Source organism: Choloepus didactylus, chromosome 5 (assembly GCF_015220235.1).
Source record: "Choloepus didactylus isolate mChoDid1 chromosome 5, mChoDid1.pri, whole genome shotgun sequence".
NCBI classification, from domain to species: Eukaryota; Metazoa; Chordata; class Mammalia; order Pilosa; family Megalonychidae; genus Choloepus; species Choloepus didactylus.
The window spans coordinates 87,651,002-87,666,214 of NC_051311.1; the positions used below are offsets into that span (position 1 = coordinate 87,651,002).

At 36.3% G+C, this 15,213-nt stretch overlaps 1 protein-coding gene across 2 annotated transcripts in view; it reads left to right on the forward strand.

The window, feature by feature from the left end:
- Window positions 1–15,213, forward strand: part of COG5 (component of oligomeric golgi complex 5) — a 518,626-nt gene that overhangs the window by 387,444 nt on the left and 115,969 nt on the right. For both annotated transcript variants that reach the window (XM_037836383.1, XM_037836384.1), the window contains exon 14: window positions 1,363–1,462. In XM_037836383.1, coding sequence (XP_037692311.1) covers window positions 1,363–1,462 — 100 coding nt within the window. The remainder of the gene's footprint in view (window positions 1–1,362; window positions 1,463–15,213) is intronic.

The window sequence follows — 15,213 nt, forward strand, 5'->3', positions numbered from 1 at the left end:
CACAGGTTGTTATAATAGTTATGTACTTTTATAGATGAATATTTGTGGAATAAAAATATCAGTTGGGCAATATAGGACCAAGGTGTAGAACTGTCTGGATTCCTTTAGACTACAAATTTGCAGATGTTATTTTGACTTGTGGGAGAGTAAGACTAAAAAGCTGCAGGTTTAATATGCATTAGCATATCTTCAACTGCAGGAATGCCCATAAAGTGTTTACATTGCTCAGCAACTTGATCCTAAATCTCTCCAAGATTATCTTCACTTTATGAAGTCCTAACTAGATTTTTTTACCCTGATGTCTCTGTTACATGCCATGTTAGTATGGCAATAATAAAAACTGCTATTGATTCAAAACAATCCTAGATTCAACTTGTTCTCTTTGGCCGGTTTATATACATGTTAAAAGAGGCCATCTCTCCTCTCATGCATTCCTGTGTGAAGGTTGACAATACCATAATCAAACATAATCTAGAGCTTGAAGAAGCATACTACCTATCCCAGTATTTAATAGTATTTAAAATGGAACATTATTGAAATAGTGCTTTAATACTATATAAAAGGACATTTTTGTCACCCATAGTATGTGCTAATGTTTCACACCCTTTCAACTTCAAAAAGAGAATCTGTTGAACATGAAGTTTATTCTGCTATTTCAGAGACCGTAATTACTTTTCTTTCTTTTCTACCTGTGTATGAGTTTTGATAGAATTTTTAACTCTTGGTATTCTTTCCATAGTCTTTGTAAAATACCTTTTTTGGCAGTCACATCAGATGCTCCAGTTAAACCAGTACTAAAGTTGAAAGAGAATTGCTTTTATTAAGAATCCAGATTTTTAATTTTTGAATTATAGCCTTATACTTTTGATGTATTATAAAAGCTACTTTATTCAGAATATCACAAATTGGCCAGATTTCTCCAGAAACTGAATATCTTTATGTATCATGTGTAATTCATATTTTTAGCCTGTGTCTCTCAGGGTCATCATTTTCATTCAAGAGCTGTCATTTCCTTACAGATGTCTGTGATATGCAGTGCTTCTAATTGTACTTATCAGCATTAGAAAGAATGTGCTTTAAAAATCTGTATACAATTTACTCTCCTAATCACAGCCCGAACCCACACATGATATGTTCTTATTAATGAGAAACTGGTCATTAACAAAGCCATCTCAAAGCACCTTCTCTTAAGCTGAGTTTAGGGGGCGAAATGAAACAATGCAACCAATTCTTGGAAACAATCAGTGAAATCTATAAAAAGAATACCACATTGCTTATTGGATTTAGTTCTATGTATGTTGTTGTTTTCTTTATTGATGAACCATGTAGCTAATAATTAAAATTTGTTTTTGTTTTCTCCAGTGAACTAAATGTGGCTGCTGTTGATGCAAACCTCACCTTAGCAGTGTCGAAAAACGTAGCAAAGACTATCCAGTTATATGGTGTAAAATCTGAGCAGCTTGTAAGTGATTTCCCTTATCTGTAAACCATCATGATGTTTGTTTAAAATTACTAATTATACAATACTTAACTAGCTATAAATATTAATTTACTGGCATTTTTACTCCAGTGAAATTTGGAAACTATTATATCTATAAATAACAAATGGCCCTCTGACTCACTGTTGACATATTTTCAGAATGCAGGAAGGTTTTTTATAAGACTTTTAAAAAAAAGCATGTCCCAAATAATGGGCTAATTATATTTTTAAAAATGTAATTGTTTATGACTGATTGAAGTTCTCCTCTTATGTGACCACTCACGCCAGATATTGTTTATGCACTGAAAGTGACTTGAACTGTTAGAAAATGATTGGAGGAAGTGAAGTGCTTAAAATTGTAATAGAAAAATATTGATTTACTTTATAAGGTTCCAAACCTAAAGCTCTCAAATTATTAGCGCTAAAATTATTACATTTTAAACAGCTGTTTGCATGCATTAAAAATACTATCTATATAACTGAATCATAATCTTAACTGCATACATTAATGTTTTAAAGTCAAGCACACGTTTAACTAGTTTGTATTTGTGCTAAATGAAATCCAACAAAAGAAAATTAGGTTAAAAAAAAAAAAGAAAAGGAAATTAGGCTTCAATATATTTTTTACTGCCATTGATGTACTTGTTTTAGAGAATGTACCAAAATCTTGATACCTCTACTTTTTTATTGAGGTAGTGAAGCATATTTTCAGTTTACCCTCTTTAACTGCTCCCAATTGAAACAAAACAAATGAAGTAGTCTGACTTTGTCTATATGCACATAGTTCCAGTTGGTTCTGGAATAATTTTTAGGGTACCTTGGTAGCAAATTGAACTGAAGGAATTTGCATAAAAATGTTGCTAGGTGGTAACAATTATTTTATGAGGCGTCCTAGTTTCAGTTACAATGGATTGGCAGATTTTGTTTGCTATATGGTGGTATTTATCCATTTAATTATTCTTGCAGTTTTGGCAAATCATTTAGAAATGCTTTTAAATTTTTATTTCTTGAAAACTCACCTTACAGAGACCATAGAAGCTCTTTGTAGGTAATTAGATGACTAATTTTTCTCTCAAATGTAGTTCACAGATGGTTTGTTATAGTGTTCATTGCTTTATGTGGTTTATTGTTACAAATAAAATTCAGAATTATGTCTAATATAATTTAGTATAATTATAGAAAATGCCAGGAAAAAAAATCCTTATAAGATGGTTCCACCTGAAGATGATATTTAAGGAAGAGCCAGCATATATATGGAAATTATTTTGCTTTTGGGGGCTGGAGAGTGAATGATAATGGTAACATATGACTTCAGTTTAGGGAATAATAGCAAAAAGGCTTTGACAAAATTAAAATATATCAACAAACATTTGATCGAATACTTTGTGGCCCTAAGTTACCTAGGCCTACCTATATTTAGACAATATTATACAATGCTAAAAGTAAACAGAAAGTTATGGATATAATTTTTTTAAATAGGCTTTTCACTGACATTCTTTAATTTCTTTTTTTTACTTTTGAAACTTTCATATCAGCATGTAAAGAAAGCCTAAGCATTAAATAAGATTACAAAGTGAATCATGTGTTTTATTTTAAAAATATATTATTGACTAATGACTTAAGTAGCACTTTAGTGTTAATGTTTATTTCTTTGGCTGTTAATGAAGCTTTTTCCGCTACTCCTCTGTTTTTTTAATTTTACTTGTTTCTTCTTTACATATTCCTATTATTAAAGAATAGTTTCACTGAGAACATTTAAAGGAAAATAGCTAAATATCAAGTCTTTAGTGAAAGAAATACTTGAAACATTTTAAAATATAATACTCCATCTGTAAATGAAATGTTGACTTGAGATTTGATATGATAACAAAGTCACTGAGAATGAGGATTATTTTTATAGATAAAAAAAAATGCAAGCTTCTGTCACAGTCCATGAGGGCTTTGCCAGTCGAAAAGCCAAAGAAGACACTGGACATTTTCTGATACATGAATGTTTATTCAGGGCTTACTTATGAGGGGGTGATGCAGAGATCAGAACCGCTTTCTCTCGCCAGGTGGGTGCAGCATTCAGCAGGTGGGCAAACTGCGCAATTAAAGAAGCCAGCCAAGCCAGTTATAAGGGTTTGAGACAAAGACATTCCTAAGGGTCTGAGAGCATAAGTGCGGGAACAGAGTCTTGTGATATGGGGGGTGGTGATTGATTATGTTGTGCAAAAAGGAGGGGAGAAATTATTATGGTCATTTAAAAACATTTTTAAATGGTCATGCCCGCCTGATCCCGCATCAAAAAACAAGTTTCTTTGTTTTGGTGAGAAGGTGAGTTTACTGAAGATGCATCAACAAGGAACTGGAGGTTAAAAAAAAACTTTCCAAGACCAGTTCAGAGTGAGTAGATTGGTTTGGGCCTTTCATAACCCCAAACAGACAAAGAAATGGCCAGAATCCAGAAGAAAGCAGAGGGGAGGAAAAATAAGAGAGAAAGCTGTTTGGGCAGAATCTCCTGTTATCCTGAAGTCCTTCCCTCACTCAGGCTTGTTTTTCAAGAAGGTACTGCTTATGAGACCATATGGTGGTATCTCTTGTATCTTCCTGCAGGCTATGCTGGGAAAGTTCCTGGGAACAGAGGATAAGTTTTTTGTTGTTGCGATTAGAGCAACAGCAAGTTATTTTAACAAGAGCCTCTTTATGCTTGGAATAACTCAAGGCTGCTTGAGTGAGGTGATCTTAATAAAGATTTTGTTTTTGTTTTTGTTTTGCTACTGAAGACTGTACTAAGCATTTTCTAACTGAAGAATTATATTGAGTATTTTTTCTACTTATCCAGCTATCAATCATAGGGTGGGGGCTTTGTAGATAACTACAAGAGTGGTTAAACATTTTAGGGAGTTCAGGAAGGAGGTAAACTATTGATTAACACTTGACACAGGAGGTCTGGCTTCTATAGGTATGGAGCTCAGTGGTACATTCCTACTCTACTGGTTTACAAAGATGATAGGTTAAACATCAGCTGCCCTAGGTCATGCAGGCTGCTGTGCTCCAAACTCTATAGGCCTGTCTTCTTCAGGCCAGGGGCTCCTACAGCTTCAAATCCACAAGATTGAAAGGTGACAGAAATCAGATCGTTAATGGATTATAATAGTTCAAGCAGTGTGAAAAGGAAAGCTAGAATTTTAAAGTCAAGTGTGCTTTATTCAAAAAGGGTGGCTTGAGAATACAAAACCTGAAATGTAGAATGAGTATCTCTCCACAATCCTACATTTATTTCCCCAAAGTCTGGGAGTTTCTTGGCTATTAGAACATTTTTTGGTATATTTAATTATAGCTTTAATTCACATCAGAAAAAAAAGGCTCATGAAAGTATCTTTCAAATTGACCCTCAGTATGGGCCATCCTTATGGTCATCTAAACTCACTGTGTATATTTGGATAGATTACCTGCTTAAGAAATATGTTACTTCTTTTCAACCTCATTATTTTAATTTCTAGAAATAGTAGAATATAAAATATATAAATTATATATACAAATAATACATTTATACACTTACAATAATAAATCTGAAATTGTTTTTTATCATTGCACATTTTATTTTTTCTGTTAATCACCAAAGGTATGTGCCGTGTAACCCTGAACCACTATAGGCACACATCCTTGGGCCACACAAATAACTGCTGTCGCAGCCCATGAGGGCCATGCTAGTCCAGAGGCCAAAGAAGACAATGAGCATTTTCTGATACATGAACTTTCATTCAGGGCTTACTTACAGGGTGAGAAGTCATGGAGAGATCATAACGGCTTTCTCAGGCCAGGCAGGCATCACATTCACAGGGAAGTCGACCGGTCGATGCAGAGAGGACAGAAAGCCTTTTATAAGGGTTTAAGACAAAGGCCTTCCTAAGGGTGGGGGAGCATAGATGCAGGAACAGGTCACTCTGACCTGAGGGGGGGTACAGGAAGGACTAGAATAACACTTGAACAATTATATTTTGCTCTTTTTGTGAGACTAAGAGCCTCTCACCTCCTGCCTGCTTCCCATAAAGTTACATTTTAAGGTCAGTTTACCCTTTTTCTCTTTACCGGCTTAGAAACACAATAGGTTAGACATTTAGCTGCCTAGGTCACATAGACTATTGTGCACCAAAGATCTGCAGGCCTATTTTGCTCAGGCCACGGGTTGCCACAACTACCATTACCAAGCACTTATAGTGAGTCAGGCATTGTGCCACACTGTTTATATGTGTTATCTCATTTTTTTCACAACAATGCTATGAAATGGAATAATATCTGCCATTACATAAAGTGGAAATTGAGGCCGAGAAAGGTTAAGTGGCATGCCCACTGTAGACTACTAATAGGGTAACACCCATAAGCATTGAAACTAGCTTTTAAAACGTGCTTGATTCTAGGCCAAGCTTAAAAACTCTCCTGTTTCACATCTTTTTTTTTTAATGAAAAGTAAGTTGTGCTCTATATACTGTTTTCTGACTTGCTTATTCACTTTATAATATGACATAGTGACCTACATCTATTTTAATTCATGCATAATTATTTTATGTATTAGAATTTGTTTAGCATATATGCCCTTAATTTATAGTTAAATAATTTAATTTAGAACTAATGAGGATTTAGCAATGAATTCTTATATGTGAGTGACAAACAATAGTTTACTTCCTCTAATATATATTTAATTTAGTATGTCATGTGAATATCAGCTTCCTAGGTCCTCTTTTTCTTCATTAAAAATTATCACTGTATGTCTAGACAGCAATTGTGAAGTTATAATTAAGTTACCAAGTAGAATTTTGTGTTCAAATTATACAAACATACACATGCATGTATGAATATACCTGTGTCTCAGCCCATGAGGGCCATGCCAGTCCAGCATTTTCTGATACATGAACTTTTATTCAGGGCTTACTTACAGGGTGAGAAGTCATGGAGAGATCACGATGGCTCTGTCAAGCCGGGTGGGCATCACATTCACAGTGAAGTCGATAGAGTGATACAAAGAGGACAGCAAGCCATTTATAAGGGTTTAAGACAAAGGCCTTCCTAAGGGTGGGGGAGCATAGATGCAGGAACAGGTCACTGTGACCTGAGGGGTGGTGCAGGAAGGAAAGAATTAGGATGGGGCTTTGTAAATAACCACAAGAGGGTTAACACTTAGGGGCCAGGAAGCAGGTAGACTAGATTAGCATTGTTGCCCTTTTGTGAGGCCAAGAGCCTCTCACCTCCTGTCTGCTTCCCATTTCATGTTTTAAAGTTACATTTTAAGGTCAGTTTACCGTTTTTCTTTTTACTGGCTTACAAAGACAATAGGTTAAACAGTAGCTGCCTAAGTCACACAGACTGCTGTGCATCAAGATCTGCAGGCCTGTTTTGCTCAGGCCACGGGCTGCCATATCCTGTAAATGTGTGTGTGTGTGTGTGTGTGTATGTGTGTGTGTGTATCATGATATTTTATGATTGAAGTCAACAAACTGATTATTTATTGGTGATGTATTTGTTATTTATTTTATATGGTTTTGAAATGTGGCCTTTAGAAGAAAATATTACTAGCCATTCCTAAGGCAACTGTCTTCTGTATGTTAAAAGGAAATGAAAATATTAGTTCTATTGGTATATATGGGAACTGTTGTGGTACCGTTATAATTTATAGGCTCTTAAACCTTTTTGTTAACAAAAATAGAAGGCAAATACACTAGCAAATATTCCTTTTAAAATGTGAATTATTAGGGCATTTTCCAGTAGTAACTATTATCTGATAGATTTAAGAATGGCATCTAGAATCTTAATGTAAATGTCAAATGTTATGAACTGTGAGAAAGTAGATTGGCATTTAATTAAGTTGCAGATCATATGAAACAATAATAGGAATGACATTTAAGGGAACTTTTCAACTTCAGTGTAGGTCAGTAGCCATGTATGAGGTCAACAGTTCTCACCAACACTAGGGTTTTTTTGTTTTTGTTTTTGTTTTTTTTTAATCTTTGTAAATATATGCTTTGTTCTTTGTATAATTTCATAGGTATTTGGAGACTTGGCATTCCTATAATTGAAGAAAACCTGTATGTGAGATATTTAAATGGTGATATGGAGGCATGAGTTCAGTTTTTTTAGATTTAAAGGATTATTTAGTGGAGATTTAAATGCAATCTACATGAATACTGCTCCATATAATATCATAAACTAATAACCTATGATATTAAAGTTGAATAAATGAATTATTGAAAATATAGAATCATTTGGAAGAGTTTTTAAATGATGTGCAAATGGATGAAACATATCAGTAGAATCTCTTATACCAAATACACTTTAACTGTAATGCAAATATGACTGTCCCTTTGGTTTACCAACTTGTTTGATCCTTTGGACAACCTTCCCCTCTTCCTTCCCTCTAATCTTAATGTTGGTCAGTTACCCTGATTATTTCAGGGCCATTCCTTTAAAGATAGCTTTCTGACCTGCTTCCCTCTCTTATAAAAGCATGACTTTCTGGGGGCTGTGCCAGGTCTGCAGTAGATGAAACTGTCAGGCTGTCTAAGATTTACGAAGCCATATTGAAGATAGAGAGCAATGTCAAATAATGGTTATTCAGTAGATTTTTTCAGGAGAAAGTTAAAAACTCGGTCATCAGTTGCTGTTGAAGTCTGTATCAATTATCTGCGGCCACAAGAATGCTGCATAACAGACAAACACAAGACTTTAGTAGTATAATAAGCATTTATTTCTCATGCCTCTGGGATCAGATGAGGGACAGCTAGGCGACTGTGCTGATCTTGGCTGGGTTTGCTTAAATGGCTGTCTGTCTGCTGGCTGTCTGCTAATCTAGGCTGACCTTAACCAGACTCTGCTCTGTTCTGGTCTCTAGTCTTTTAGCAGATAGCATGAGTAGGATCTCACTGTGATGGCAGAAGTACAAGAGATAAAAGTGTCCTGGTAAGTCTGGCTCACCAAAACAACCTACTCAGAATGCAAAGTTAAATGGCATAGGATGTGGATGTATGCCCATTCTAGGAAATAGAATTAATAGACTTAAGAAGAACTTGGGAAATCAGAATTTGTGCCATAATTTTTCACTGTCATGTTAGTATTTCGATAACATCAAGGAGTTTTTTTAATATGTTGTTTGATTTTTCCATGTGTTTTCATTAAGGGGATTAGTCTAAATTATCTGTTCCATTTTTACTGGAATCGGAAGCTTTAATTCTATGGAGTTTTCACATTTTGTCAAGCACATTAGTAATCAAGAAGAACTCCTATACCCAAGGTATAAGAATATAATTTAATTCCCTCACATATGCTTACAAAATTATACTATTTAAAAGCACACCTTTGAGCAGCTAACTTTAATTCAGGTCATTATTTTGAGATTGTGCGAATTTACTCCAAGTGGGTAAGTTTAATATCTCCACATTTCCCCCCCCCAGTCCCTCATGGGGACTTTGCAAATACTTTTTATTCTCTGCCCAAATTACTCTGAACTTCACACTAACCTGTACAAACCGACCAGATCTTACTCCCTGTTCAAGGTTCCATGTAGTTAAGCCATTTTCTTTTAATCCAGGTTTGTGGGTGCATACTTATTGTGGGTGGTATCTTTTGATTAGGTTGTTTCCAGAGCTGTGACCCACCCAACAATGGGTAGATTATTTCTATGGAGATGTGATCTTGCCCATTAGATTATTTCTATGGAGGCGTGATCTTGCCCATTCAAAGTGAGTCTTGATTAGTTTACTGGAGCCCTTAAGAGAGCTCAGGGGGAGAACCTAAGATGGCGGCTAGGTGAAACAGGGCAAAAAAAACACCTCTGTGAAAAATACTAGATAAAAGCCAGAAAGTGACCCAGAACACCAGTTCCAGCGATACACCAGCTGGACAAGGTCTGCTAAATCCACAGGGACCATGGACTTGGTGAAACCAGGAGTCTGCATTCTGAAACGAGTGAGTAAGCTACTGAATATCCAGCAGCCATGCTGTGGTGTGGGGAAACCGAGGGTTGGCGTTTCGAGGTGGACTAGTTCTTTTTTAAAGAAAAACCCAAAAGCGGCTGCAGATACGGCAGTGAAAACTGCACAGTGAAGCACGGCAGGAATGGGCTGTGTGAACATCTCAATATCTGGCATGGAAGATAGCCTTTCACGCACCCGCTGCTAATTGTCTCAGAGCGAGGCAAGTAGAGGTGAGCCACACGAGTAAAAAAACCACGCCCCTTGCAGCCATCTTCCTCGTGGGCTGGGAACACTCCTGCCCAGTGCCGGGACCACAGCCCAGAGCCGCGCCAAGAAACCCAGTGTGATGGGGGGGTTTCCAGTGGCACATGCACATGCCACAGTGTCGGTCATGAACAATAGCCTTTCTCACACCCACAGCTAATTGTCCCGGAGCTGGGAAGGCAGAGCTGTGCGAAAAGGGGGAAACTGGCACGCCCCATTCAGCCATCCTTACAGCAGGCTGGGAATGTACTTACATGGCCTGGCGGCCCAGAACTTCCCTTGGGAGATGGCGCACACTTGTGACTTAGCACAACCTTCCCTCAGCAGAGGCCCTAGAAGGGCACGGCTTGGAAGAGGGACCCACTCGGAAATCCCAAGGACCATATGCCAATACCAAAGACTTGTGGGTCAGTGGCAGAGACAATCTGTGGCAAAACTGAAATGAAGGTTTAGATTCTTGCAACAGCCTTAAATCTCCAGGAACACCTTTGATTATTAAAGCTTCCCTCCCTCCCTAACTGCTCAGACACACGCCCCACAGTCAGGGTGACAGCACCAACCACACACCCAAACTTGGTGCACCAATTGGACCCCAAAAGAATCAGACCCCCACATACCACAAAGACAAAGTTGGGGAGAACTGACTTGAGGGGAATAGGTGACTCATGGATGCCTTCTGCTGGTTAGAGAAAGTGTATGCCACCAAGCTGTAGATCTGACAAATTAGATACTCATCCTTGAATAATCCTACATATCCTAAAAGTACCCTATCAAGTAAAGCAAATGCCAAGAGGCCAAAAACAACAGAAAATTTTAAAGCATATGATAAAACCAGATGATATGGACAACCCAAACCCAAACACCCAAATCAAAAGATCAGAGGAGACACAGTATTTGGAGCAATTAATCAAAGAATTAAAGACAAACAATGAGAGCATGGCACAGGATATAAAGGACATGAAGAAGAGCATGGCACAAGATACAGAGGACATGAAGAAGACCCTAGAAGAGCATAAAGAAGGAATTGCAAGAGTAAATAAAAATATAGATGATCTTTTGGAATAAAAGAAACTGTTGACCAAATTAAAAAGATTCTGGATACTCATAGTACAAGACTAGAGGAAGCTGAAAAATGAATCAGCAACCTTGAGGACCACAGAATGGAAAATGAAAGAACTAAAGAAAGAATGGGGAAAAAAATTGAAAAACTTGAAATGGACCTCAGGGATATGATAGATAAAATAAAACATCCAAATTTAAGACTCATTGGTGTCCCAGAAGGGGAAGAGAAGGGTAAAGGTCTAGAAAGTGTATTCAAAGAAATTGTTGGGGAAAACTTCCCAAACCTTCTACACAATATAAATACACAAAGCATAAATGCCCAGCGAACTCCAAATAGAATAAATCCAAATAAACCCACTCCAAGACATATTCTGATCAGACTGTCATATACTGAAGAGAAGGAGCAAGTTCTGAAAGCAGCAAAAGAAAGAAATTTACCACATACAAAGGAAACAACATAAGACTAAGTAGTGACTACTCAGCAGCCACCATGGAGGCAAGAGGCAGTGGCAGGACATATTTAAAATTCTGAGAGAGAAAAATTTCCAACCAAGAATACTTTATCCAGCAAAGCTCTCCTTCAGTTTTGAGGGAGAGCTTAAATTTTTCACAGACAAACAAATGCTGAGAGACTTTGCCCTACTTGAGATGCTAAACGGAGCCCTACCGACAGAGAAATAAAGAAAGGAGAGAGAGATATGGAGAAAGGTTCAGTACTAAAGAGCTTCAATATTGGTTCATTAAAGGACATTAAGAGAGAGAGAAGGAAAAAATATATCTGACAAACATAAACCAAAGGATACTATAGGTGATTCAAGAAATGCCTTCATAGTAATAACATTGAATGTAAATGGATTAAACTCCCCAATTGAAAGATATTGATTGGCAGAATGGATAAAAAAATATGAACCATCAATATGTTGCATACAAGAGGCTCATCTTAGACACAGGGGCACAAAGAAATTGAAGTGAAAAGATGGAAAAAATATTTCATGCAAGCTACAGCCAAAAGAAAGGCGGAGTAGCAATATTAATCTCAGATAAAATAGAGTTTAAATGCAAGGATGTTAGGAGAGACAAAGAAGGCCACTACATACTAATAAAGGGGACAATTCAACAAGAAGAAATAACAATCATGAATGTTTATGCACCCAATCATGGTGCCACAAAATACATGAGACAAACACTGCCAAACTAAAGGAAGCAATGGATGTTTCCACAATAATTGTGGGAGACTTCAACACATCAGTCTCTCCTGTAGATAGATCAACCAGACAGAAGACCAATAAGGAAACTGAAAACCTAAACAATCTGATACATGAATTTGATTTAACAGACATATATAGAACATCACATCCCAAATCACCAGGATACACATTCGTCTCTAGTGCTCACGGAACTTTCTCCAGAATAGATCATATGCTGGTCTCATCATTATTGTTCCTTTCTTGCCCTTTTTTCCTCTATACATCTTTTCTGGGTAGACATTTGTTTAAATCCAAATCCCAGGCTAACCTGGTTGAGAAAGATGTGCAACCATACTGACTAGTTTCACTTTAAATGTGTTCATACTCATTTCCCTAGTTCATTTGTTCCCCCACTCACTTAGCTGACTGTTTCACACCCTCTGTCTCCTCAACCCTCTAAGGCCTCTTCCCTGTCCTCACTCTCAACTGATGAATTTATGATCTTGCTTTTTTTTTTTCATTTTTGGTTAAATATATATATTCAACATGAAATTTGCCATTTTCACCCTTTTTAAGTGTATAATTCATCAGCATTAATTAAGTTCACAATGTTATACAACCATCATCACCATCCATTTCCAAAGGCTTTCATCAGCCCAAACAGAAACTCTGTACCCATTGAGCAGTAACTAGAGGGAAGCTATTTAATGGCTGAACTCAGAAAGAGAAAATCTAATTCTAAAACAAGTATTGGAATGCATAAGCAATGCTAAAACAATTGATAATCATAGAGGTAAATCTAAGCCTTACTTGACTAAAACAAGAAATAATAGTAACTAATTTGGGATCCATTAAAAATGTGGAACTAAAATACAGGACCACATTAAGATGTAAGATGAGAAAGGGATGATGAATGTTAAAGCATTCTGAATTGCTTACATTGTTCAGTAGGGGACTGTAAAGCCATAGATTTCTTTGACTTAAGTCAAGCATGAATTTTACCAGTTTAATTATGACCACTGAAAGAATAATAATAGAATATGTAATTTTAAATAAGTTGATGGGAAAAGGCATAGAAAAAAAAGTAGTAGCTCAATAAAAGGCAGAAAAAGACAAAGGATAAAATGAAGCCAAAAAAGAAAAAATCATGACATGTAGAAAGTATATAGTGAGATGGTAAAATAATTCCAAATATATCACTAATCACAATAAATGTAAATAGACTGAACTGGACCTTGACGTTTCTCAGTTTACAGCTTTATGCAACGTACCTGAAACATAAGAGCATATGAAGGATGAAAGTTAAAGGTTGGAGAAAAAAATATTCCAGGCAAATACCAATCCGAAGAAAGCTGATATAGCTGTATTAACATTAGACAAAATAGATTTTAAGGAAAAAAGGCATTATTAGGGATTAGGAGTATCATATAATGAAAAAGGAATGATTTACAGAGACAGCATTAGATTTGTCATACACTTTACAGAACAGCCTCAATCTAATAAAACAAAAATATATAGAATTACAAAGAGGAATTGATAAATCCACTATCAAAATGGAAGATCAGGCCACATACAAACAATACTGTTTAGAACTGCCTCCTTGAGATTCCTTTTAAATACAATTATAGTCATTCAACATCTGACACAGATGTCAAATGGCTAACATAATAGTTCCAGATTTTGCAAAATAAAATTTTTAATTTTTTAGATAATCAGTTGCTCTCAATCAGGTAGTTAACTTTTTTTCTTATTTGACATTATAAATACTGCTATTAAGATTAATGTATACAGAGAGTTTCATTAACTTGGAGTTCAATAATATAAATTTTTATTAAGACTTGCAACTGAAGTTTACTTTAGACTATAAAGAACTTATTTACTATGAAAATTAATAATGTATGCAAGATTATAGATTGAGTTGCATTTATGTTTACATCTTTCAAAAATTGTGACAGTACCTGTGTATATACAAATATATATCTTGCCAGTTATTTTTTTTTAATTCTATTTCTTAACTTAAAGTATTAATACTAGGATGCTAGGATTTTAGTTATTCTAAATCCCTGAGAATAATAATCTCGCATTTCTTTTGAAAATTTTGCAGTTTAAAACTCAGTCTGTATTATACCCAAGTATCCCTGATTCAAAGGCTTTATCCTCCATACTTTTATATATATATATATGAAGATTTTTTTGTTGATCAATAAATTATTGGAAAATGGGGAATACTCGGTATACCTGAGGGTGAACAGTTTTTTCCTTCTTGTGGCTCTAAATTTCATTAACAAGGCCATTTTTTAGGTTGTGGGTAGGTAGAAATTCCATCTGTGTTTTAAAAGCATGAGGTTCTCTGATAAGAAATAAAGCAGGAGTTCTCTGGGAGGATAACTGTATTAGTTAGGGTTCTCTAGGGAAACAGAGTCAATGAGAGGTGTCTCTGACTATCAAATTGTAAAAGTGACTCACTCAACTGTGGGTATGCATGAGTCCAAATTCTGTAGAGCAGTCAGCACACTGTCAACTCCAAGGAAGATGTCCGATGAACTCCTCAGGAAATGAACCGGCAACTTCGGCGAACTCCTCAGGAAATGCTTCACTGGGCAGCCGAAGAAGAAGTGAAGGTCCTCCATCTGTCTTGCTTATAAGTCTTCAACTGATTAATTGGATTAAATCCAGCCAATTGCATTCTCTCATTGTGGAAGGCACACCCTTTGGTGAGTCATCAGTCACCACTGCAGTCAATTGACTGGTGAATTAATAAACCAGTCTGTTGGTTTATTAACCAGCCTCAAACATCCTCACAGCAATTGTTAGGCCAGTGTTTGCTTGACCAGACAGCTGGGTACTATCACCTGGCCAAGTTGGCACACGGACCTAACCATCACAATAACCTTTTTAATAGATGTGATTAAAGGATCCATTATTAGCACATTGTTTACCTTCCCCACCCCTTATAAGTTACCAAACCCCATGTTCCAGGCAGAGATTTTGATTTAAATGACAGGAGCATGGAAGAAGATCAAGAAGAAGTTAATGAGAAAGGCTACTGAAGGGCTCTGTAGCAGGAATACAGGTTGCCTGAGCAATACAACTTTGAATTATAAAGCCAGCTTTTATTTCTGATTGCTGTTCTTTTTCATCTCTCATTTAAAAACAAGATTTGATTTTGTTCCCAGCTTTTTGGGTATATGTTAACTGTCTAAAAGGGGACCCATCTCAAGCTGTTATCTCTTTGATAGGAGATTTGGTAAGGGTTCAGTCTGATGTCCAG